The sequence below is a fragment of the Alexandromys fortis genome, unplaced genomic scaffold (assembly GCF_014885135.2).
Source record: "Alexandromys fortis isolate MF-2015 unplaced genomic scaffold, M_Fortis_MF-2015_v1.1 scaffold_22, whole genome shotgun sequence".
Classification (NCBI taxonomy): domain Eukaryota; kingdom Metazoa; phylum Chordata; class Mammalia; order Rodentia; family Cricetidae; genus Alexandromys; species Alexandromys fortis.
Window position 1 is genome coordinate 518,222 of NW_026067900.1, and position 25,585 is coordinate 543,806.

The 25,585-nt window shown below is 39.0% G+C and overlaps 1 protein-coding gene across 4 annotated transcripts in view; it reads right to left on the minus strand.

The window, feature by feature from the left end:
* Usp3 (ubiquitin specific peptidase 3) overlaps positions 1–25,585 on the minus strand; it is a 72,977-nt gene that overhangs the window by 38,521 nt on the left and 8,871 nt on the right. For 2 of the 4 annotated variants that reach the window (XM_050126116.1, XM_050126127.1), the window contains exons 2-3: positions 10,410–10,470; positions 6,013–6,144 (exon numbers count right to left, since the gene is read on the minus strand). In XM_050126116.1, coding sequence (XP_049982073.1) covers positions 6,013–6,144; positions 10,410–10,470 — 193 coding nt within the window. Of the gene's footprint in view, positions 1–6,012; positions 6,145–8,622; positions 8,728–10,409; positions 10,471–25,585 lie in introns of all 4 variants that reach the window. The other 2 variants (XM_050126147.1, XM_050126137.1) reach the window with 2 other exon arrangements.

Below are 25,585 nucleotides of genomic sequence, written 5' to 3' on the forward strand. Positions count from 1 at the left end.
ACTTCTAACTCCAGCTCTAGGGGAATTCAATGCCGTCCCTCTTCTGATCTCCACAGGCATCTGCACACACATGACATACACTCAAACACATATATATATGCATGAATTAAAACTGAATTTTTTAAATTAGAGAACATATTTAGTAACAGCAGTTTTATTAAAATGAGGGTTGGTATTCAACTTATAAAATACATTTTTTTGCTTTTAAGATGAAATAATCTGATGCTTCTTTGAAAATGAATGTTGGCTGACAAATGGAATTAACTTACTAAACATTTAACTATTAAAATATACTAATGAGTTTATTTTTAAGGCACAGTTATTTGCCATTATTTTGTTTTGTTTTGTTTTCTGTTTTTTGAGACAGAGTTACTCTGTAGACCAGGCTGGTCTCGAACTCACAGAGTCCACCTGTGTCTGCCTCCTGAGTGCTGGGATTAAAGGTGTGCACCACCACTGCCAGCTCTATTTGCAATTATTTTAATTAACAAAGATTACTTTGAAATTGGTTTCTTTCTGGACCTTCTATCAGATTTCTTCCTTAAAGTTTTTTGAGTTTCATAAAATTAATTTAGTTAGTGTTAAATTCAGATATGCTGAGACTAAATTATCCAGTACTAACCTAGCCACATTGGGCTACTTAAATTCTTCTTAGTAAAATAAATTAAAACAAAATACTGAATTTCTCAATTATACTCATGACATTTAACTTCCCAATTGCTACTATAATGAATAACACACATGCCATACCCAAAAACAGAGACAATGTCCACCTCTTTCTTAACTTTAATGTTCTCCACACAGCATTTGCCTGTTTTACCACTGCTGTTGATGGTATTTTGGAAGTTACTAATGCCATAAGGTTTCACATCAAATTCTTGATTAAGTAAATATACCTAATGAAGCGATTCTTTATTCATCTGAAACAAGAAGGAACCATTATGCAAAGGAAAAAACTTTGTCAACCAATGGTGAAGGAGCAAACACTTCATAAAAAGCATGTTAAATACCACAAAAGAAAGTAGCTAGGATTCAGAAAGCACCTCCTTTTCATTCAAATGCATAACATTTTGATATTTACAAGTAGAACCAAACACTTTATTATAAATGACAGATACTGAAGAAAATGCAAGCTGACATTCTACTACATATTTCAAACTTGAAGTTAAAATTCAAAAGAAAGTCTTTAGAAATCAAGCGTATGTTTAAATTCTTTTATTAAATTCTACTGTCTTAGCCTCAAATTTCCAATTATGGAAATGAAGAGAGCACACTCAGATAAAATCAGACAAGCACTGATAAGCACTGGCTTATTAAAGAAGTCTTTCATGATTTGAGGTCGCTTCTATTACAAAGTTTCTTTTTAAACTTCAAAACACAATTTTGAAGTAAATCTCTCCCTGCTTTCCATTCCTTAAAACACCGATCTCCATTACTCAGGAGTCCAGGCCAGCTCAGACAACACAGTGAAGAGACCCTGCCACCCTCCCCATCCTTCAGGGAAAAGGAGGGACTCTGCGGCAGGAGAGGAGAAGCAATCCCACTACTCAGGAACAAAGCATGGGTTTGGGGCCAGCCTTGACCACAAAGCTAGACCCTACCTTCAAGGGGAGGGGAGAGGAGGGATGAGGGGGAGAAACCAGCCAACCTGGGCAGTGATGGCACATGCCTTTAATTCCCATCACTCAGGAGACAGAGGCAGATCTCTGATTTCAAGGTTCACTGAGTGAGTTCCAGAATAGCCAGGGCTACACAGAGAAACCGTCTCAAAAATACCAAAAAAGGGGGGGGGGGATCAAATCTTTATTTAAAGAGTTTATGTGACAATAATTTTTTTTTATTTTTTAACAATAACAAAAATAAAATTAATCTGAAATACAAGCAGTTTTAGACATGAATGAGTTCATATTTCATATTAGTTTGAAGGGATGCTTTTGGTAAAAAGACATTCTAGCAATTTTAATATATTTTTCGTAATCCTTCATTCTCATTCGGCTACTGACCACAAGGATTAAAGCTAAGTCAGCCGGGCGGTGGTGGCGCATGTCTTAGGCAGAGACAGGTGGATCTCTGTGAGTTCGAGGCCAGCCTGGTCTACAAGAGCTAGTTCCAAGACAGGAACCAAAAAGCTACGGAGAAACCTTGTCTCGAAAAAAAAAAAAAAAAAAAAAAAAAGCTGACTAAGTCAGATATCAACAAATTATTTGGTATTTTTAATCTATTGCCATCATATGTCTATTTACATAAAACTAATTTTAATTTGTGCTTCTTTTAAACTGCAATAACGTATACCACATATAATTCCATTTGTATCAGGAAGGGAACAGGATGATCAATAAACTGAACCAATAAATAAAAGTTTTGGGAAGATTTTCAGTACTGAAATCATCCTCTATCTGTTTCATGTCAGCTGGATTTTCTGAGGGAGTGGGCTTGTGCCAAACCACAACTTTTACTGTATATGCCTTCCCTTTGGAGGCTCTCTTCTATCAGAATTAGTATATATGCTTTCTCTCTTCTGCTTATGTCAGGATTACCATGAATGCCTTCTCTCTGAGGCTCTGCTAACATTAGAATTAAAAGGGGCTCCCTGCCTATCCGCAGAAGGGAGTGTTTGCCTTTTGTCATGCGCCTTCGGCCCTTTATAATGACCAAAGGACACAATATTGCAGATTTGTTACATTCTTTCCCCTTTTAAAAGACAGCTAACCAGGGCTGGAGAGATGGCTGAGAAGTTAAGAGCATTGCCTGCTCTTCCAAAGGTCCTGAGCTCAATTCCCAGCAACCACATGATGGCTCACAACCATCTGTAATGGGATCTGGTGCCCTCTTCTGGCCTGCAGGCATACACACAGACAGAATATTGTATACATAATAAATAAATAAATAAATAAATAAATAAATAAATATTGAAGCCCCCCCCCAAAAGACTGCTAACCAAATACCAAATATTCTCCACCCCAGTACTAGAGACTGAACTAGGCTTTCCACACTTGGCAAGTGTTTCAGTACTGAGCTCCTGCCCCAGTCCTTCGTCATTCAAACATACACGGCTTAGAATGCATAAGACAAAGAGGAAAACAGAAAGATCTAAGAGGTGGCTTCTGTAGTCTCCAAGGGGATTTATAGAGGACTGACATGGAACAGGAAATGACTAGTGTCCTGGAAGCTAGAGTTCAGTAGAGATTATCCCCTGTAACTGGAGTTAGGAAAAAGGAATTTTCAGTGATAACTTGATATGCAAGGAAGGGGCAGAGCAAGACTCTTGGAAAAAGAAAACAAATACAAAGACTGTAAGCAGGGTTTGGGAAAATGGTGCAGTTGGCAAAGAACATATTCCAAGGACCTGTGTTATCTCCAATACCTATGTAAAAGCTGGGATATCTGTAACCCCAGCCCTGGGGAAGCAGACAGGAGACCCCTTGAACCTCTGGGCAGACAGCATTGTCTAACCTAAATCCCAGAGATCCTGTCTCCAAACAACAAGGTTATGGCACGTAGGCAATGACATCTGAACAACTATGGAATGACATGTGCACACACATGAACACACACAGGCAATAACAACTGTTAGCCTCAGAATACCTTATAACACCAACCATAAAGGAGTGGGGAGGGCTTCAGAAAATTGGGTGTAGTGGCTCACACCTGTAATCCCAGCATTTGAGAGGATAAATCCTGGGCTCCTATTGACCAAGATCAAGGACAGCCTGCATATTTTAGCAAAATTTTGTCTCAAATTAATAAAAAATAAAAAGAGACTGGGACACAAATCAGTAGTGTTTGCTGAGCATGTGCAATCCTGAGCTAGGTTCAATCTGGGTAAGCTACTAGGGGAAGTGGAAGAAGAGCTGAAGTCAAAATGCATAACAATCAAATATTCAAGTATTTTTACCTTTGAACATTATCATTCAGTCTAGCCATTGGAAACCTGATGTACAAGGAACTTCCTAAACAACATTGAGAAATGACACAATGCCCTACTCAGAGAAATCTGTTTCTCTCTAACAGTTAAGGTATGGGGAAAAAAACTAATTCCAACCAAAGCTTCATGAACTCACATCAATCACCAATTCCTTTGGGGGATTTACATGTCAGTGTAATTTGCAGTGTGGTTCCCTGGCATTTTGTTCTCAAGCCTACAAATGCAGCTAATGTGACCCCTCCAGCTGCAGCTTCCTTCCTGCATTTCTGAAGCTCTGGTATCTACACACTTACAGCTCTGTTCTACCGCACACAAAAGACTGGCGATTGGCCAAAAAGCTTCTGCCACTCCCGGGTGCATTCTCCACCAAGGTTCAAGATTTTCTAATTCAATTCGGCCATGAAATGATGCCTACTACTTTTGCATGCTACAGCAATGTAAAAGAAATTAAACTCCAATGTCAAGCTAACAAAAATGCAAAGCCAATAAAATATATAATAGATGTTCTTATAGAGGCCTATGAAATAATTTCAACCCATTAAGCTGATCCTTGAAATTTCCTCAAAGATTTGCCATTTCCTCAGAATTTTACCAATAGCAAGAAAATCACCAGCAAGCTTTTTACAGCATACAGATCCAACTGTATTGACAAAGCTCCCTTTTGAGCATCCCCATGCACACTGCTGACTGGAATCAAGAGCGAATGCTGTCAGCACCTTCGCCACACTGGTTGATATGACCTATGACTGTGATGGGGAGATAAGACATTCAAGAATGACCTGAATTTCTGCTGTCACTAAAGCAGTGGTTATAAACACAGAATACATAATTCTGTAAGTCAAGAAGCTGTACCATTCTAATATATAAAAAGGGGCAGGGATTAATGGAGGGCTAGGATATGACTTGGGGTAGAATCTTCTATAAGGCCTGGCCAGGTTCAAGCACCAGCAGCAACCTGGCTAATGCTTAGTTGTGGGAGGAAGGAGTATTCCACACTGCCCTGGGTCTCGGAAAACACTATTACTGAATCTGCACCCATCTCTAAGCTTCTTCTCCCTTCCGCTCTATCATTCAAGTACCAAAGAGTAGTTGTTAAACCTTGAACAGACATGTTCAATAGTCAAATTTTAACTATGCTAAACCTGTAAAACATTAAAAGGCATGGAAAAGCACTAGTCTAATTTTCTTCCTTTCGCTGGACGTCTCCCTACAGTTAGTTACAGACAGCATGCCCTTCAACAGAAAGTGTGGGTCTCGGAGAAACCCCTGGAAACAAGTGTGGTGACAGAAACTCAGCACTCAGGAGGCTGAGGGAAGAGCCAGCCTGGGTCACACAGCAAAATCCTGTCTCAAACATCTCACCAAAAGCAAGTCAACAAACGAGGATATTTGGACTTTAAATATCCATTTCTGATCAATACTGCCTTCATGTAACATTCAAGGAATATTTAGTAAATACAAATAAGACTAGAAGGGTCTTCTAAATGCCCCCCCACAAAGTCAGCAACTCTAAGAATTGAAAGTAAAACAACTGAAAAACTGTTCATCATAATTTATGATCAGGTAAAAGAAACTGCTTCACACACAAGTTAAAACTGCAAATTCCAGTTTCTCTGCATATACTGCATGGGAAGGAAATTGCTGAACATTACTCGCAGCCTGAATAACTCACTCCTAAGTAGCCACAAAAAACTGACATGACTTTACTACCATTTACATGAAATGGACATGCACATTATATTACAAGGATACAGCAAGGCTCCCAAACTATACTTTTTGGACACAGGATCTAGCTTTGTAGCTCAAGATCTTGCTCAGCCTGCAGAATGCTAGGGATACTGGCATACACCACCTGGCATGGGTATCTCCAACCTCCTCTGAAAGTGTAAGATACTTTACAGGGGAAAACAGCCTGAAATGCTGAGCTGGTAACACTAAATTCTTGACATTTACCTCTCGGGAAGTAGAAGAAAATAGAACCACAATGAGATAAGGAAGACTATCAAAACAATCTTTCAAACAAAGAAACTTAACTTATAAGAACACATTTGTTAAGACAATGCCATCTCCAGAAAATATCAACTTACCAGTATGTGCTGTAGCTACTGCAATCCATACACACTGTATGCTGAGCTTTCTCTTGCTTTTCTGACCTCTTATGGTTGGGCAAGGTTATCTGTGCATCTTCATAATGTTTTTTTGCATGGCCGTTCACATACCTTACAAAGTCAAATGAAATTTTTATTTTAATTTAAATATTGCTTTTAAAAGTAGTAAAAGATGATGAAATTGTTAACCAAATTAAAGTGAGAACTCTTGAAGAAATGAGCCATGTGGTGAATTATTTATTTAACTACTATTTACATTACACTATTAACTTCTATGTTGATGCTTTCCCTATAGCTTTTTCTTATTAAGATTTTTTTTTTAAAAAAATCCTAACACCCAGCTTGAGTTATTATTAAAAAAATGAGTAAAGAAACTCTATAGACAAAACTAATCAACTTTCTTTCGCAGGGCCATATGCTGGAGTTGCACCTACAATGTGAAAGTCAGTAAGGCAGTTTCTGCTCTCCTGGATATGACCTTTCCTCTGAAGGCCTCATCAGCGACACTCATAGAAACACATTTGTTTAGAACAATCCAAACAAAACAAAAATCAACTTATGTTCAGAAAAACAAATTTCTCCATGTGAACAAACAGCCAACAGTTGGTTGTATTCCTATCAGTTTTATGGCTCTCCAGGAGTTTTGTTTGTTTTTTGATAACAGGGTTTCTCTGTGTACCCCTGGCTGCCCTAAAACTCATTCTATAGATGAGGTTGGTCTCAAACTCAGAGATCCATATTCCTCTGCCTCCCGAGTGCTGGGATTAAAGGTGTGCACCATCATCACTCAGTCAACTCAAGCTTAATAAACCATGTTTTATTGTGTTTATTGATGGGGGAGGTTCCATGCCATGGTGCACAAGCAGAAACCAGAATATGATCCCTGGGAGAAGGTTCCCTTCTTCCCAAGTGGGTCTACCCAGGGGGGGATCAGGTTTGGTGGCAAGTGACTTTACCAATTAAGCCATCTCGCCAGCCCTCACAAATCATTGTATTACAGCAGAACTGTAACAAAGTAAACACCCGTATGCATGTTGCACCCAAATGCATCTACAGTTTTCCCAGACTGTGGAACACTGTCCCTGACCTCTACTAGAAAACCCTTAGGACACAAAACATCCCAGTTCTTTGAAAACAACCAGTCTGCAGAAGACAGGAATTACTTAAAACCTCAAGTGGTGAAACAAACATTGGATCACTGGCACCAAAATAAACAGACTAAGCAAGCTGGCAGTTTTTACTGTAAGGTGCCACAGTTGCTCAGGGAGCTGCACTTACCTTGGGGTCGGAGAGTGGTAGTATGTAGGCTCAAGTACAGCCTTCTCTACATTCCAGGAAAGCTTATACCCTTAACATCAACTCAGAATTCAATCGTTCTTTTTTTTATACCTTTTCCCCCTAGACTTTAAAACCATAGATCCTCTGTCTCCAGAAGTAGATTTAGTTTTAAAATAAAATAACAATTAAGGGTACATGCTTAGAAACTAGCCTTTCAAAGTCAGGCCTTTCACACACTAGCCACAGAAGTCAGTAAGTAACCTTTCTGCACTTTGTTTTCTCACCTGGGTACTGGGCAATTATATTAAATAATCCTGACTCAAAATGAGTGTGTGTGGTTACTTCATTAGCAGTTCCCTTATACATTTAACTACTGTTTACTCAGAATAATAAACCAATAACTTAGAGACTGGGCCCATGAAGCACTACTGATAGCAGTGTGTTGCATGCTAGGAGCACTTGCTGTTTAACTGAAAAGGAGCTCAGGAACCTCCTTCATATGCTATCTTTCCAGCGCACACCATGAAGAACAGGAATGAAGAATGCCTTCACAACAACAATGAATGGTATAAGCACTACAGGGCTTTGGAAACTGATCCTCTCTAAACAGTACACACAGAGAAGATGTTCGGTTATAATACTGCGGTTTCCAAATGTCCTCTATATTTAAACTGTTCCTGTGTGACCGAAAACAAAGGAGACTGACATCTGTGCATGAAGATATCACGGTGAAGCCCAATATACTAACTAGAAATTTTGATAAAAGAAGTAAAATTAAATGTCCCTATAAAGGTCAGTGATAAAAGTATAATTATTGAGGGATGACATTAAAATTAGCAATGTTTTGGCAATTTCTGAAACACACTAGTCAGAAGTTAACAGTATAAAGCTAGATTACATAAAAAGTACTTCCACGGTGGGCGGTGGTGGCGCACGCCTTTAATCCCAGCACTTGGAAAGCAGAGGCAGGTGGATCTCTGTGAGTTTGAGGCTACAGAGCGAGTTCCAGGACAACCAGGACTACACACAGAGAAACCCTGTATCCAAAACTCAAAAAAAAAAAAAAAATCTAAACTTGAAATTGCCTTTGATTACAAATAATCCACCATGCAGAGTCTAGAAAATTTCAACTTACTTTTCCAAAGCCCAGAGAACTGTTTGTTGCTTCCTATTTGTCAAGAACATTAATCTTTCCCCCTTTTTTCCCTCAAAATATCCTGCTCTTTCCACTGGCATACGACTGTCCACATTTAGACACGGTACACTCTGCTCCATCTAGAGGAGTCGTATCTACTGCATTATCATCCTCACCTCTCAAAGCTAGGAGGAGTACACCTCTTCAGTGCAGAATCTAAGTGCTTCTACTTATCTTTTTAAAAAATTATCTGTACAAAGCATTTTCGGACTTCCCAGATCCTGGAGATTTTGAAACCACAGCAGTCACAATTAAGATACACAACATTTTTCCAAAGGTACTCATAAATGTTCATGGCAAGGATACAATTCCAGCACTCAATGAGAAAAATCAAGATATTTGAACAACAAAAATGTTTTCTTCATGCAATGTGGATTTAAAGTAACAATAGGGAAATATCCCAAATAAATACAAATTAAATCCCTATGATTTAGCTGATTGCGACTACTGAAAGATATTCGAAGTAGACCTTCCCCCTCCCCACGCACACCTTTTTCTTTCTTTTTTGGGAGGGGTGGTTAGTTGGAATTTGTTTGCTTTATTTTTTGAAAGATTTCTTTTTGTTTGGTTGGTTGGTTTTGGTTTTTCAAGAGGGTTTTTTTTTTTTGGTAGTCCTGGCTGTCCTGGAACTAGCTCTGTAGACCAGGCTGGTCTCAAACTCACAGAGATCCGCCTGCCTCTGCCTCCCAAATGCTGGGATTAAAGGCGTGCACCACCACTGTCACGCTCAAAAATCTCACCCTTTACTTTAGACTGTCTGGGAACTCACACTCACAGCAGTCCTCCTCCCATGTTGTTAGAATTACAGGCATGAGCTATCATGCCTGCCTCTCAGACCAGATGATTTCGGCAGGAGAAATGTCCTTGTGTTACAGTTAGAAGTAGTTATTGAAATATCTAAGTAATGGCATTTTGTTTGCTTTTTTGAGACAGGGTTTCTCTGTAGCTTTGGAGCCTGTCCTGAAACTAGCCCTTGTAGCCCAGACTGGCCTCGAACTCACAGAGTGAGTGATGGCATTTTAAAGCCAACAATTGGAAGACATACTTAGGACTGAAATGGGAGCTATTGAATCTACATGAAAGCAAAATGTTGTTTCAGTTTGGTTTGATTTTTAAGCAGGGTCTTATGTAACTAAGGATAGCCTATAATCCAGACTGATCATGACCAAGGATAATCTTAAAACTTTTGATCCTCCTGCCTCTACCTCATGAGAGCTGGAGCACAGAAATAACCACCACACTAAGTGTTGTGCAGTGCTGAGAACAAAACCCAGGGTTTCATTCATACCAACAAAGTGCTCTTCTAACTGAGCCACATCCCGTCTCAGAGGCAAACTATTTAAGTGAAATATTTGGTATATCTCAGGCAGGAGTAAGTAATACACAGGCCACTTCCAAAGGTAATTCCATCATCTGTAAATATTTCATTCTTCTTAGGATTTTCTCCCCCAGAAAAATCTATCTGGAATTTGATTCAAGTAAATAAAGAAAGTAGAGAGGGCAGATAACAAGTGGAACAAGACTGGCTTCATGCTGATTACAATGACATAATGAAAACATGGGAATCAAGTAACTATTTGAAGTGGGCTTAAATCTTACCCTACTAACAAGATTTTAAAAAACTCATTTGCTAAACTTTTGTTTCAAGATTTAAGTGTCCTTATTTGATTTTCTCAAGCAAACGTTACTAGTAGGTTGTCTAAATCACCAAATATTAATTCTGCATAAAAGCATAAAATCCTCCTAGATTTTCCCTTTCTGTATCAGACAACAAAGTGTTCAACCTGAGAGCACCACAAAATGGCATGCTATGATTAACAAAAGTATTAAATACACTTTAATATAAAGCTTTCAGGCAAATTTTTTAAGGCAAGTAGAGTAATAAATAATAAATGTTACGTACCTTCCACAGTGGACACTTGAACAAGTCAAACAGACCCAAGGGCTTTTGTTGGACCTGCACACTAATAAAAAGAAAAACACAACACAGCATTTGGATTGTGTTATTTCCCATTGTTCCCCAATTCCTAGTGGTATCCTGGGATTATAAATGACCGTTGCGCAGGTGTTTTGAGGTCAGGAATCACACCTGAGGAGTGAGCTTACACAGATGGCTGTGTACCTAAAATTCTATCAAAAAGAATTTAAATTAACACCCATGATGTTGTACATTTTAACTGATTCAACTAAAATGGCTTAGCCACAAATTAAACATACATACACATGTTCCCTTTATTACTTATTCTCCTTTGCAGTATTGCAAAAGGTTAATAGGCTGGTTTCCCATTAAAAGCATCTGGTACTTTTTTTCTAAGTCTCTTTTAATCACTTATCTTTGCCATTTAGGACATATATAGCTGTAAATAGCAACTCTTCCTTTATTTAGTTAAGAGGAATAACCTTAAGTCACAGTTAAGACTAATCCTAGTTCTCTAAAAATATTTTGCAGAAAACATGACAAATGAAATGTTCTTGATGATGGTGTATGTAAGACAATTATCTTCATTGAGTGTTACAGCTATGAAGTTAGAATTTTAAAGTTTAAGTTTAAAAGTGCTACAGTTTTGAAGTGTTGATTACAATTTTTTGGTGGGCTGTTATGACTCAGCAATAGGACATTTGCCTAACATGCTGAGTCCTGTGTTTGATTCCCAGCAACTCATTTCAAAAACCTGTTTTTCATTTCCTCATTCAATTACCCAAAAGTCCAACATGTAATAAGAAAAATTTAACTCTCAATCACTTTAAGAATAGAACAGGTCATAACATGAAAGCTTACTTCATGTTAAGATCTTACCAGTTGGACAGTGGTGGTGCACGCCTTAATTCCGATACTCAAAGCCAGAGGCAGGCAGATCTCTGTGAGTTTGAGGACAGCCTGGTTTACAGATCAAGTTCCAGGACAGTCAGGGCTACAGAGAAACCCTGTCTCATAAAAAAAAAAAAAAAAAAAAATTCTAGCATGCCCTCTAAAACCTAACATTTGTAAAGTGGGCTAGAACTAGGGGGAAATGCACTCACATCGCCTCCTTCATAAATGAAACCTTCCAATTTTACTTTCTACCTCATCTTCTTAAAAGGCTTAAACAAGGACTGGAGAGATGGCTCAGCAGGTAAGAGTACCCACTGCTCCTGCAGAGGACTCAGTTCCCAGCACCCACATGGCATCTCATAGTGATCTGTAACTAGTTCTAGGGGATCCAACACTCTCTTCTGGCTTCCAAGAGCACCAGGCATGCACATGGGTGCACAACAAACATATTACATAAACATAAATAAACCTTTTCCGATGATTTTCTTATTTATTAAAATAATACAAATAGTTTATACAGCATGAAAACACAAAATTTCATAAAGCAATAGTTGTATTTGTTTCATGGGTCTGCACCTCTTTTTAAAAGAGAAATTATTGTTAACCTAAGGGAAACAAGAGGTTTAACCAAAGAATAAGTGCTACTATAGTATCATTTTCGCCCAATGATTTTCAGATGTGTTTCCCACCTTCCATCATCTGAGGCAAGCATTCTACCTCACTGCCTATAAGTAACAGCGCCTCACTACAGCAGGAGGGCTGTGGAGGGGGTGAGAAGTACTTAAAATCACTATTCAAACTACCACAAACACTGATGCAACTGGGAAACACAGAGCTTTACCCCCATACACAATCTTAAACCTGAAACACTCTAAAAATTTTAGTAACCCAAACAATACCCTTCTTCAAAATAAAGGTCATTTATAGTAATCTGATGTTTCTATAGCACCCATTGTTATTATGGTGCCAGAAACTATTACAACTTTCATGACTATCACCTCATTTAACCCTTTACAATCCCAGAAGGTAGGAACTATACTCAAAAAAAAGGCATGAGGAAGTTACACTCGGGTTCATACGGTACTGAGAAGTAGGTCTAAAACATGCTATTTTTCCATGTCTTACTGCTTAGTTATTCGCTCATGCTGGCCCCAAATTCTCAATCCTCTTGACTCATCTTCCAAAGTGACTTACAGGCTTAAGTCACCACAGTAGGAAAGCCATGTTTTTGGTTGCTGACCCTTATTTTGTGTTTGTAGACAGTATCTCATTGTGCTGTCCAAATTAGTCTAGAACCCCTCCCTGGGCTTATTCTCCTGCTCAGCCTCCAGAGTAGCTGGAACTGTGCCAAAGTATCACATCATTTGGCTTCACTTCTGTTTTTAAAAGACACCTTCACTATATGGGGCTTAACTTTTGGGGCTGGGGAGATGGCTCAGTGGTTAAGAGAGCACTGGTTGTTTGTTCTTCCAGAGGTCCCAAGTTCTATCCCCAGCACCCACATGGTTGCTCATAACTCTCTGTAACTTCCCATTTCCTGCTGAAAAACACCAATGCACATAAAATAAAAATAATTTTAAAAACTACATGCTTCTGCATCTGCACCTGCAAAGAAATCATTTTAAAGTCTGGACAGATAGACAGTAATGTTAGAAACAGTTATATAATATAGGCAGTGGCACACGCCTTTCATCCCAGCACTGGGGAAGCAGAGGCAGATGGATCTCTGTGCTTGAGACCAGTCTAGTCTACAGAGGGAGCTCAAGAACAGCTAAGGCTATACAAAAAACCCTGTCTCAAACCCCCCCCCCAAAAAAAAAACACAGTGTGGGGAATGGAGACATAGGAACCTGCTCTCACTCTCAACTATACTGTCTGCAGTATTTCAAAATTACATTTCTTCTCTCATAACAAATTTAATGTTCTAAATTTAAAAATATTGACACTCTAAATTTACACTAGCAGACATAATTTTTAAACATTAGTAGTAAATAAAAACCTGAATATTTTAACTATGGATTTGTAAAAATATAATCAAAGTATTTAATATTGAAGCATGTGCACACATTCCATATAAAATCCAAAGTAAAAGTACTATCCTCTTAAAATTTAAGGATAAGGAGCATCATTCATTGATGTGGGAGGGTCTTCTGTTTTGTGTTGATTTCATTGGTTAATAAAGAAACTGTCTTGGCCCTTTGATAGGACAGAGTAAACAGAACAGAATGCTGGGAGGAAGTGAGGCAATCGCCATGCCTCTCCTCTCTGGAGAGACGCAATGAAGCTCCAACCCAAGATGGACGTAGGCTAGAATCTTCCTGGTAAGCCACCACCTCGTCATGCTACACACATTAATGGAAATGGGTTAATCAAGATGTAAGAATTAGCCAATAAGAGACTAGAACTAACAGACCAGGCAGTGTTTAAAAGAATACAATTTGTGTGTTGTTATTTCGGGTGTAAAGCTAGCTGGGTGGCAGGGCGCAGCCTGCAGCTCCTCACTACAATTCATCATAAAGGGTCTATAAATATAAGTAGAATTATGATGCAGACTAAGCCACTCTCCTGGAAATTAAGAGCCAGGCATGTAATGCTCTATAGCTATTATGTTTCCAGAGAACAAAATAGCATGAAGTTCTTAGAGCACCAGGAGGCAGACAGGGCCAGAAGAGTTAGCCAGGGAAGACTGGAAAGGACTGAGTGGAGACCGATCCAGGGAGAAGAACAAGCACGTAGACATGCCAGGCAAAGATTCAAGGGAAGACTGCAGAACCAAGCACTCAGGGCCGAGGTGAGAAAGACAGGAAGCACAGCTCAGTCTTCTCCTTGAAAACCTTCCCCATGCTTCTCCTTTTACCTTTGTCCTTTTCTTCTTCCAGGCTGGCAATCAGTCTCTCTCGAATTATTAGATAAGTAAATTACCCATTAGTAAAGTCGCTTAAGCATTTGTTATAACAGTTTTCCCTTTCTGATTAATTATTCTGTGGTTGTTCCCATTAAGAGTTCTCGCCTCTCATTCCCTGATTCTGGGACTGCCCTGGGCACCTGAAAATGACAAAGTGATTCCATGCAAATCCAGTCTTAAGAAATCCATCACTTCCTCTTGCTATTGTTTGGAATGCTAGCTCAAGAGGAGACTGGCCACCATGTGAGAAGTTTTACTACTGAAAGAGACATACTGTAAGCCTACACTGAAGGGGTCAGAGGAAATGACATTATGGGAGCATAGAGGAGCAATCATTTTCCCAGAAACACATCAGTTAAGATGTTCTGACTACAGATGCTCTGCCTGATGAAAACTAGACAAGTGTCTTCTGACTCACGACTGTAAGCAAAGCACACAGCTTTTTAGAATTAAAAAGATACAGTGATGGATGACCACCCAGCAAGCAGTATCTTCCATTTGCCAATCAGGTCAACAGCATTCCTGGCACTATTAGTTAAGTGAGAAAGGGAGCTTTAAGGAATTCCACCAAAAGGAATGAAGCTGTCCAACAAAGGCATGAGAAGCAAGTGAAGGTTAAGGCATTGCAGTCTATCTTGAACTAACTTGCTTTCCATTGGAGATCTTTCTGTACTGAACAGTATTATACTCAAAAGCTCAATGTCACAGTGTTCCCAGCCCTGAGTGTGATTAATTCTTAGTAAGTACAAACATTACTGATGTAGGATTCCCCTCTGTATGTCATGTTTTATTGCCACTGGTTAATAAAGAAGCTGCTTTCAGCCAATGGCTTAACAGAATATAGCCAGGCTGGAATGGATGGATAGACAGACAGACAGACAGACAGACAGTGAAGGTAGAGTCAGAGAGAAGCCATGTAGCCACCACAGGAGACAGACTGCCTCTGCCAGAGACCGCTGAAACTTTGCTGATAGGCCACAACCTCATGATGATGCAATTTTTTTTTGTTTGTTTTTTGAGACAGGTTGGCCTTGAACTCACAGAGAGCCACCTGCCTCTGCCTCCTGAGTGCTAGGATTAAAAGCATGCGCCACCACCGCCAGGCTGGTGATGCACAGATTAATGGACATGGGTTCGTTTAGGATAAAGTGCTAGATAGCAATTCACTTAAGCTATTGGCCCAACAGTATTGCAATTAATATAGTTTCTGTGTGTGATTATTTCTGGTCTGGGCAGCCGGGAAATGAACAAGCAGCCTCTACCAACACATCGTTCCTAATGTCTCCCTATATTACATTAAAAAAAAAAAAAACCCAAGTGCTGTGTGACAATCCTTCTGTACACTGTCAATATGTACTACTCTCATTGGTTAATAAAGAAGCTGACTGGCCAACAGCTGAACAGGGTATGGTTAGGCAGGTAAGCCAAAGTGAGAATGCTGGGAGAAGGGCAAAGTCTAAGGAGTCGTGGGGAGAAGCAGGGAGAAGTAAGGTGGACATGCCATACTGAAAAAGGTACCAAGTCACGTGGCAGAGGGTAGATAAGAAATTTTCCCTTAGAATTCTTAGCAGAAAACACAGTGATCAGAACGTCTGCTTGCGCTGATTGAATTGGGCCTTGATCAATGACCCCCTAACAAAAGAACCCTTCCTTTCTGGAACAGACCAATTACCTTTACAGGAATTTAACTATTTCTTTGTAGACTCCAAGCAAACAGACTAGAGTCTTGTATCTAATGATCCAAGCACTGATTTTAGAGCTGACAAAGAAATAATTTTTAATCCTGCTGCTTTAACACAACAACAGTTGGTTTCAGAGCCTGCTTGTTTGCCACCAGATGGGACATGGCTATGGGACAAGCCAGGCGGTGATGGCACATGCCTTTAATCCCAACACTTAGGAAGCAGCAGGTAGATAGAGCTCTGTGAGTTCATGATCTACAAAATGAGTTCCAGGACAGTCAGAGCTTCACAGAAAAACCCTGTCCTGCCTAAAACAAACAAACCAAAAAAAAAAAAAAAAAAAAAAAAAAAAAAAAAAAAAAAAAAAAAAAAAAAAAAAAAAACCACTAAAAACATATTTTCAGATATATTTCAGAAGAATTTCTAATATATAGACAGCACTGGCCAGCAAAAGTGTCTCAGAAATCCCTATGCCTGACTTAAATAGTCAAAGCTACATTAAATGAAATAAAATAACCTGACTTTAGTAAGTTTATTTCAAAATTGTTAAAATTATCTTAGTATTAGAATAATCAAAATCAGACATGTCTATTGTAACATTTAGGAAATAAAATCTATCTAGAAGCACATCATGAAAGACAACATAAAAAGGTTCAAACACCTTAGTAAGATGGTAATCAGCTCAAACATTTAAGTAAGTACTTGGCTGGAGAGATGGCTCAGCTAGTGAGAGCACTTGCTGTTCTTGCAGAGGACTAGGTTTGGTTCCCAGCATCCACATGGTGGTTCATACCATCCCTATTCTCCAGTTCCAGGAAATCCAATATCTTCTTCTGACCTCTGTGGGCACCAGACATGTATGTGGTGTACATACATGCAGGCAAAACATTCATACATATAAATAAATACAAAAGAAAAAATGTAAGAACATTTAAAAGACTGGAGAAAAACAAACACCAAAACTACTGAAATATAGCAAACTCAGAGGCATTTGGGACTGATACTAGATCTTGGTTAACCAATATAATTCAGTGTAATATACCTTGGTATCTATTCAGTTTTTTAAGTGTATGTGCAACATGTGGGTCTCTATGATTTTTTGAAGATTTTTTAAAGGATTTATTTATTATGTAAATACTGTTTTGCCTGTATATGTCCCTGCAGGCCAGAAGAGGGCACCAGATCTCATTAAGGGTGCTTGTGAGCCACCATGTGGTTGCTGGGAATTGAATTCAGGACCTTTGGAAGAGCAGTCAGTGCTCTTAACCTCTGAGCCATCTCTCCAGCCCAATTTTTAAAGATATGTGTGAGCCTGTGTGTGCACACATGCACGTGTACCCCACATGTGTGAGGGCGCCCACAGTGGCCAGAAGAGGTTCACACAGTCTAGAGCTGAACTTACAGGTGCTTGTGTACTCCCTAACATTATTGCTGGAAAACAAATTCCAGTTCTTTGGAAGAGCAGCAAGCACTCTTCACCACTGAGCCACACCACCAGTCCCTCCATCTCATTTTTTATATAGGGTCTCCATTGAACCTGCAGCAATTTGATTAAGGTGAGCCACAGCCAATGAGCACCATGGACTTGTTCTGCCTCATGCCCACACCAGACCCCAATACTGGGACTACAGATCAGCACTGCCACAACAGACTTTTATGTGGATGCTGAGGTGCTGAACTCAAGAGCCTCATGGTTGTGTGACATGCATGCACTTTACCTCCTGGACCATTTCTCCAGCCTGAAGTCTCCTCTTAAGGCACTGTCAGAACACATATCAGTATAGCAACAAATGAAAATGTCGACATTCAGATAGAAAATATAATAAAGTATGTTTTTCCTTCCTGTCCGAGACAGGGTCTTCCAGTGGGCCTCTTAACTCAATCCTGCTGTATCAGCCTCCGTACGTGCTCAAACTGGAAGCATGTGCAACCACACCTAGCTTCTTCATATGATCTGCCCTATATTTCAACATCTGTTAGGGGCTACAAGTTAGTCCATTTCAAAATGTTTTAAATTTCTAACTTTTATTTTAGCAAAGGAGTGAATACGCGTGATTTTAATTCACAAAGATTTAAGATATGGTTAACATGTCTAGATCAGTTCTTCCTCAGCCACCTACCTTATCACCTGAGTCTCCTTCCAGCCTTTATTACGTCAGGGCATACAAAAAAAAAAAAAAAAAAAAACCTGTAAGACTGTATGGTTCATACACATAAACCGAAGCCTTCTCAGAGGTAGAGGTAATCTGCTGTGGGAGCTCAGTCACTCCTAAGCTGAGATCATTTACCTCAGCATATACATAACCCACTCCAGTCAGCTGTGGTGGGGAGCTAAACTACCCATCTTTCATATGGGTAACTAGCAAAGCTGCAGGCTTCCCTCCTGTTTCACTGCATGAGTCAGAATGAGATTAGAAGTCATCCATCACCTCAGAGGGCTGGGTGAAATCTTTCTTTCTAGCCTACGCAGAACTGTCTTGTCCTAAAGAAGCACCAGGTAACAGTCAACACAGAGGAACCGAATGTAAATTAAAAGGAAGAAGTCTCAGAAAGAGCTGGCTCCTAGCAGTCTGGGGGTAACAGCACTTGCAAGAACATGCATTAGCAACAGTCCACTGCTCAATATGAACCTTGACCCAAACCATATGAGAAATTACTGCTTAACTAAGAAAGTTCCAAAGAAAAGTTCCAACTGATATCAAGGTTTTCCAGTCAGAAAAAATAATTTTATTTAATGAAGTATTTCATTTCAACAGCCTTGATTGACTATTTTAGCCAAACCACAGGAGATGAAAATAACAAGGCAGGCAAATATCCATATATTATTATAAAGTCACTTACACATTACTGATCACACAATCAAAATTTTAAATGTTGGGGCTGGAAAGATGGCTCAGAGGTTAAGAGCACTGGCTGCACTTCCAAAGGTCCTGAATTCAATTCCCAGCAACCACATGGTGGCTCACAACCATCTGTAATGAGATCTGGTGCCCTCTTTTGGCCTGCAGGGACATATACAGGCAGACCACTGTATACTTAATAAATAAAATATTTTTTAAAAAAATTTTAAATGTTTATTCATCCTCAAAGGAGCCAAATATTAATAATAACATGTGTACAAAGCTGTTGGTTGTAGCATCATTGTTAACTGCAAAATACTCTAAAACAACCTACAGTGTCATACATGGAAGACCAGCTAAATTTCACCACAACACACCCACAAAGGGAATACACTAGAAAATGATAAACCAACAGACAGATGGATGGATGGATGGATGGATGGATGGATGGATGGTTGAATGGGAGAGAAATTGAGAGAAGAGAAAAAGAATGTAGGGAATGAGGCCCAGGAAATGACTCCGTGAGTAAAGTGCTTTCTCTGAAAGCCTGAGAATCTGAGTTTAGCACTAGAACCCACATTTTAAAAAGCTGAGCATGGCAGGTAGTGGTGGCACACTTTCAATCTGAGCACTCAGAAGGCAGAGGCAGGCAGATCTCTGAGTTCAAGACCAGCATGTTCTACAGAGTGAGTTCCAGGACAGTCAGGGGTGTTACACAGAGAAACCCTGTCTCAAAAAAAAAAAAAGGAGAAAAGGAGGAGAGGGTGGGGAAGGAGAGGAGAAGCAGCAACAGAATGGCATGGTGAATTTTGCTTGTAATCTCAGCACTGGGGAGGTGGAGGAAGAAACAGGAAGGTCCCTGGAGCTGAGCTCACTGACCAATCAGTCCAGTCCAATCACTGAGCTCCAAGTTCAGAGAAAGATCATGTCTCAAAAAACAAGGTGGTAGGCTGCCAAAGTTGTTGAGCAAGTAAAAGCACTTGCATGGCAAACCTGATGAACTGAATTCAAATCCCTGGAATGCACAATGGAAGGAGAAAATTGACCCCCAAAAAAATTATTCTAAGACCTATACAAACAATAATAACTATATTAATTAATTAAAATATAAGGTGGGAAGTGTTCAAGGAAAACACTTGACATTGACCTCTGACCTCCACACATACATGCACATCACACAAAGCAAACCAAAAAGGGAAGAAAAAATTCCCACAAACATGGAGTGATATACAAGATATAACGTTAAATTACAAAAAGCAAGGCACCGAAGCCATATCTAGTTTGCTAGCTCTTGTGGAAGAAGGTAAGAATTCCTATGTACCTGCATACTTGATAACAAATAAAAAGGACAAATTAGAAATTAAACTGGTGCCCAGGAGTGTTGACTGAGGTTTCTATCCCGCCTGGTCCCACATCCATTTAGTCCCAAATAAACACACAGGGGCCTACATTAATTATAAACTGATTGGCCTATTAGCTCAGGCTTCTTATTAACTCTTATATTAGCCCATAATTCTTGTCTGTGTCTGCCACATAGCTTGGTACCTTTATTGGTGAGTCAGACAACCGCAGACTGAGTCTTTCCTCTTAACAGAATTCTCCTGTTCTCATTGTCCCACCTCTACTTCCTGTCTGGTCACCCCACCTATACTTCCTGCCTGGCTACTGGCCAACCAGTATTTTATTAAACAAGTACAGAAAACAAATCTTTACAGGGTAAAACCATTGTCCCACAGCAAAGAAGGTAAAGGGGAGTGGGTGGAAGGGACTGTGCAGTGACGATTCTTACTTAGAACAGCTTTTTAGGAAGAAGTTTTACCCTTTCAAACAATGTTAATGGCCGGGCAGTGGTGGCACACACCTTTAATCCCAGCACTCGGGAGGCAGAGGCAGGCGGATCTTTGTGAGTTCGAGGCCAGCCTGGTCTACAAGAGCTAGTTCCAGGACAGGCACCAAAAAAAAAAAAACTACAGAGAAACCCTGTCTCGAAAATCCAAAAAAAAAAAACAACAAAAAAAAAAAAACTAAACAAACAATGTTAATGGTCTATTTACTCAAAATCTGGCCTAAAAGCAGCAAGAATCAGGTGGAAAATCTAAAATAAAAACCAAATACACACAAGTGAGCAAAGCTCCATTTCAAATAAGTATATGGAAGGGGAAAGGTGACCAGCTTACACTGACTTGATTCATTTCTCTTAAAGTATCATTACTATTTAACTATTTTCTTGCTTAGATTGTTGGCAGAGGCATAGAATTTTTGTATCAGATCTTGCTAGAATGGGATCAGATCTCATTCTAGATGATTGTGAGTCACCATGTGGATGCTGGGAATTGAACTCAGGACCTCTGGAAGAGCAATCAATGCTCTTACCTTCTGAACCATCTCTCCAGCCCAAGAAACACTCTTGAAAATTAAAAAGTATTATCAAAATTCAACAGAAACAGTAGAAGAAAAAATTCAAGGAAACATCCAGAACCCCCTACCCCCCCCCCCAAAAAAAAAACCCTAAGAAAATTAGAAGCTCTACCTAATTTACCTAGTGTTGAGTTAATAGGGTTCTAGAAAGACAAAAAACTAACAGGACTAAGTTTCAGTAAAGAAATGGATCACATTTAAAACACACACATTCTCTCTCACACACACACCACATACACAATGAAACACTTTTAACTTAAGGGTATGAAATTTGAAGCCTCCTGAGTGCCAGCAAGATGGTTCAAAGGGTGAAAGCACTTGTGCAAGCCTGGGAACCCGCGTTCCACCCCTGGAATCTACATAAATGTGAATGAGGAAAACCAATTCCACAAAGGTGTCCTCTAACCTCCACAAACAGGCACCTCCCACATATCATACATGCACACACAGTAATAACAAAAATTTTTAAAGTCTCTTTAGTATTTAACAGAAATGAAAGAGAAGTATCCAGAGACTTAACATTCTGAACTTTCAGAGCACTTAGGCAAAAAATAAAAGGATGTATTTGAACGATGTAACTAAAAAGATTTCCAACAGCAACAAAGTAAACTTAAAAATAAAGAAAGGAACAATGCCTTTCAACTAGAGAATTCTTCTCTAATAATCCACATGTAGCAAAGTATTCACTTTTAAAGATAGGACGAAAATGCCAGACTTGCAAATTGTCAAAAACTAACCACCCATGGGAAGGGACCTAAGTAACATACTGAAGAAAAAAAAAAAAAAAGGAATAAACCAAGAAAGAATCTGGGTCTGGCAACAGGAGACTTAACATAAAGAGAACAAAGGGAACCACAGCAAAGCTGCCCAGTGACCCTAGAATCCAATTATCCCAGATGGGAGCACAGGACAGAAGGTTCTAGATAGGTCTCAGGAAAAGGGCGATTAGCTAGCCTGCTACAGAGGCAGAGACACAGTATCATCCACCACCCTCGGCTGAGTTATAAGAACATTTGGAAGAAAACATGTCTAAAGTTAAAAATTTTTAAAACAGACAATGACTAAAGAAAAATAAAGTGTTGAAAAATAAAGAAAAATTAGTCACTACATTAACCAAAACTTGTTATCTAATTACGTTAAGAAGTGAAGATAGCTAACAGCATAGCAAACAATAAAGTTCTCAATTACTACAGAAAGGGGGCCAAGAATAAGGCCTCAAATCGATAAATAACTGTGAGTTCTGACAAGTACTCGGGTAACAGAACACGTGCACTGAGCAGAGCTGAAAGATGGCTGCAAACAGCAGGCCTGAGAATAGAGAAAGAAACTGCTTTTCTAATTGAAAATCCTTTGATTTTATTAATCAACTGTGTATGTATGCATTTTCTGAAAACAATTATTTTAAAAGGATATAAGAGTCATATCAATTCATGAACTTGCCCAAATCATATTTTAATTTTAAAACTGTCCAAAATGGGGTAGAATGCCTACCCAGTGTGTACAAGAGCCTGGATCAGATCCCAAGCACTGTACCAAGGGTATGGGGGGGAAGGCTTAAATCTATTACAAAGCATAAAATCTCAAATATCAGTTCATCATTTAGAACCAAGCCACTTACTCACTTCCTATTACTTTTGCACTAATTTATCCTTTTCTACTATTGCAAATATAATTTCAAAGCTGGCCAAAATTTGTCATCTATATGCTAACAAACCCAGATACCTACAGAGCTAGGAAAGAGAGGGCATCTGGTCCTGCTGACTTCTACATCGAGGTAAACTGATCCAGAAGGCCTACTGCCCAAATGGCTCAAGTATTTTACTCTATTTTTTAAAGGGACTTCTAAAATCAGTTTTCAACACCATATATAACGAAACAATTTGTATGAAACCACATTCTCAAAACTGTAACATACTAAACAAATTGTTTTCATTCCTTCTATCACAATTCGGAGCTATTCAGACCTATTCTGGGGGGTAAAATCTGTAAGATTGTATCTACTCTGCCAGTCTTCAGTTTAAATCCTGCATGTGTCTCCACCTAAGTGGGAACCAGTAATGGAGAGTGGGGGTTGAAACCATTAAAGCCACAGCGGATTACTAAATCAAGAGTCCAAATTGGACACGTTCCTATCTGGGAAGCCAGACTCAAATAGCTACATAAAAATTACTAAGAGTTTAAAATTGTTTCAAAAATAACTTCCCCGAAGAAGCTGATTATATAGAGAGAATGAAAACAAAGGCCATGAATCATTTAAGAAAATCTGGCATAAATATCTATTTCTATGTATTAGCAAGATCTGATACAAAAATTCTATGCCTCTGCCAACAATCTAAGCAAGAAAATAGTTAAATAGTAATGATACTTTAAGAGAAATGAATCAAGTCAGTGTAAGCCCTGTACAATTATTATTTCAAAACAACATAAAATACACAGATTGTAAGAAAAAACATATATTTAGAAAGCACTCCTTCCTATAAGTATGCAAAGTAATTATGGTATTTACAGACCCCATTTTAAAAATAATTTATGTGTGTAGGTGTTTTTGCCTGCATGTATGTCAGTGTACCACATGCATTTAAGTATCCTCAGAGGCCAGAAGGTATTGAATCCCTTGGAACTATAAGATGGTTATGAGCCACATGTGGGTTTTAGGAATGGAACCCAGGCCTCTGGAAGAAGGGCGAGTGCTCTTAGCCTCTGACCCAGCCCCTGAAATTTACAGACCTTTTAGTATGAGACTTTCTTCAGAGAACAACCTGCATTTTACATTTCTTTGTAGTTTCTTTTGGTTTTGTAACAAAGATTATTGCAAAAGCACAAAGTGGGAAAAATTTCCCATACTTACACTTACTGCTAGGCTGGGAAATTTTATTCTTTTAAAAGTAATGAGACCATTTATAAAGAAATAGAAAAAAATACAAATTGGGCATATATTTATTTGAATGATCCCAAATAAGACTCACAACATTCCAATTTATATAAAGATTTGTATTTTTTATTATGTACATTTGTCTATGCCCTTAGGAAGTCAGATGTCCCCAGAGTCCAGAAGAGGGCATTAGATCCCTGGGGCTGGAGTTGCAGGCTGTTTTGAGTCCTGCAATGTGGGCTGAAAACAGGTTGGTCCTCTGAGCCACCTCTCCAGTCCCCCCAATATTCTATTAAACAATCACATGCAAACTCTTCAAGTATTAACTAATTTTTGAAATAGCTATTATTACTTAACAAAAACCAAAAGTTGGATTTTGTTTGTTTTTTAAGACAAGAGTTTCTCTGTGTAGCTTTAGAGTTTCTCTTTGTAGCCTGTCCTGGAACTCACTCTGTAAATCAGGCTGGCCTCCAAGTCACAGAAATCCACCTGCCTCTGCCTCCCAAGTTCTGGGATTAACTACAGTCCAGCCAGAAGTTGGATTTTTTTTTCCAGTTTTTGAAGACAGGGTTTCTCTGTGTAGCTTTGGAGACTGTCCTGGAACTCACTCTGTAGAAAAGGCTGGCCTTGAATTCAGAGATCTGCCTGCCTCTGCCTCCCAACAGGTGGGATTAGTGTGCTGCCACTGCCCCACTTGGATTTTTTTAATATAATGATTGATATAATTTCAATCTGACCATCTTCCAAAATATATACTTATTAAATACTTTTAAGACCTTAAAAAAAACTACTTTTAAATGAGAGTCTAAAACAACCAAACAAAATTCCTGAAAAATCAATAAATGAAAACAATGAATGTAAGCCCTTAGGACTAACTTCTCATAACAAATGTCGAATGTGGGTAGCTACTTTACACACATCAGGTGAGGCTTGATCTGTTAGTTGTATTATAATTTCCTTTTTTAAAAAATTGCTGATGATTAGCCAGGCGTGGTGGAGCACACCTTTAATCCCAGCACTCGGGAGACAGAGGCAGGTGGATCTCTGTGAGTTCGAGACCAACCTGGTCTACAGAGCGAGTTCCAGGACAGGCTCCAAAGCCACAGAGAAACCCTGTCTCGAAAAACCAAAAAAAAAAAAAAAAAAAAAAGAATATAGCAGTCTCTTCTTGAGGAGAAGACAGTAAAAGAACATTCTCAAAAGTAAGTCTTGAGGGCAGGTCAAAGATAAACAGGGAAGCAGATTTTGACAAGGAAGGCTATCTTCAACCCAGCTGGAATGAAGAAAAAAACAAGATACAGTATCTACTCAAGAATGGAAAACCCATCATTGATAGCTACTCCATCCTAAAGCAGATAAAATCCAGTTGGCTATATTATCTTTTTAAATGATACAAACTGCTTTATCTTAAAAAACAAACACCCAATTCCCTTTGCAAAGAACCTTGTAAAATTCAGTTAGCTACAATTTATTTGTGCAGAATCCAGCTGAGGCAGCCACTTAAGTGCAAATTCAATTTTGGAATGTCCATGTTCAGTTTCAACAGTAGT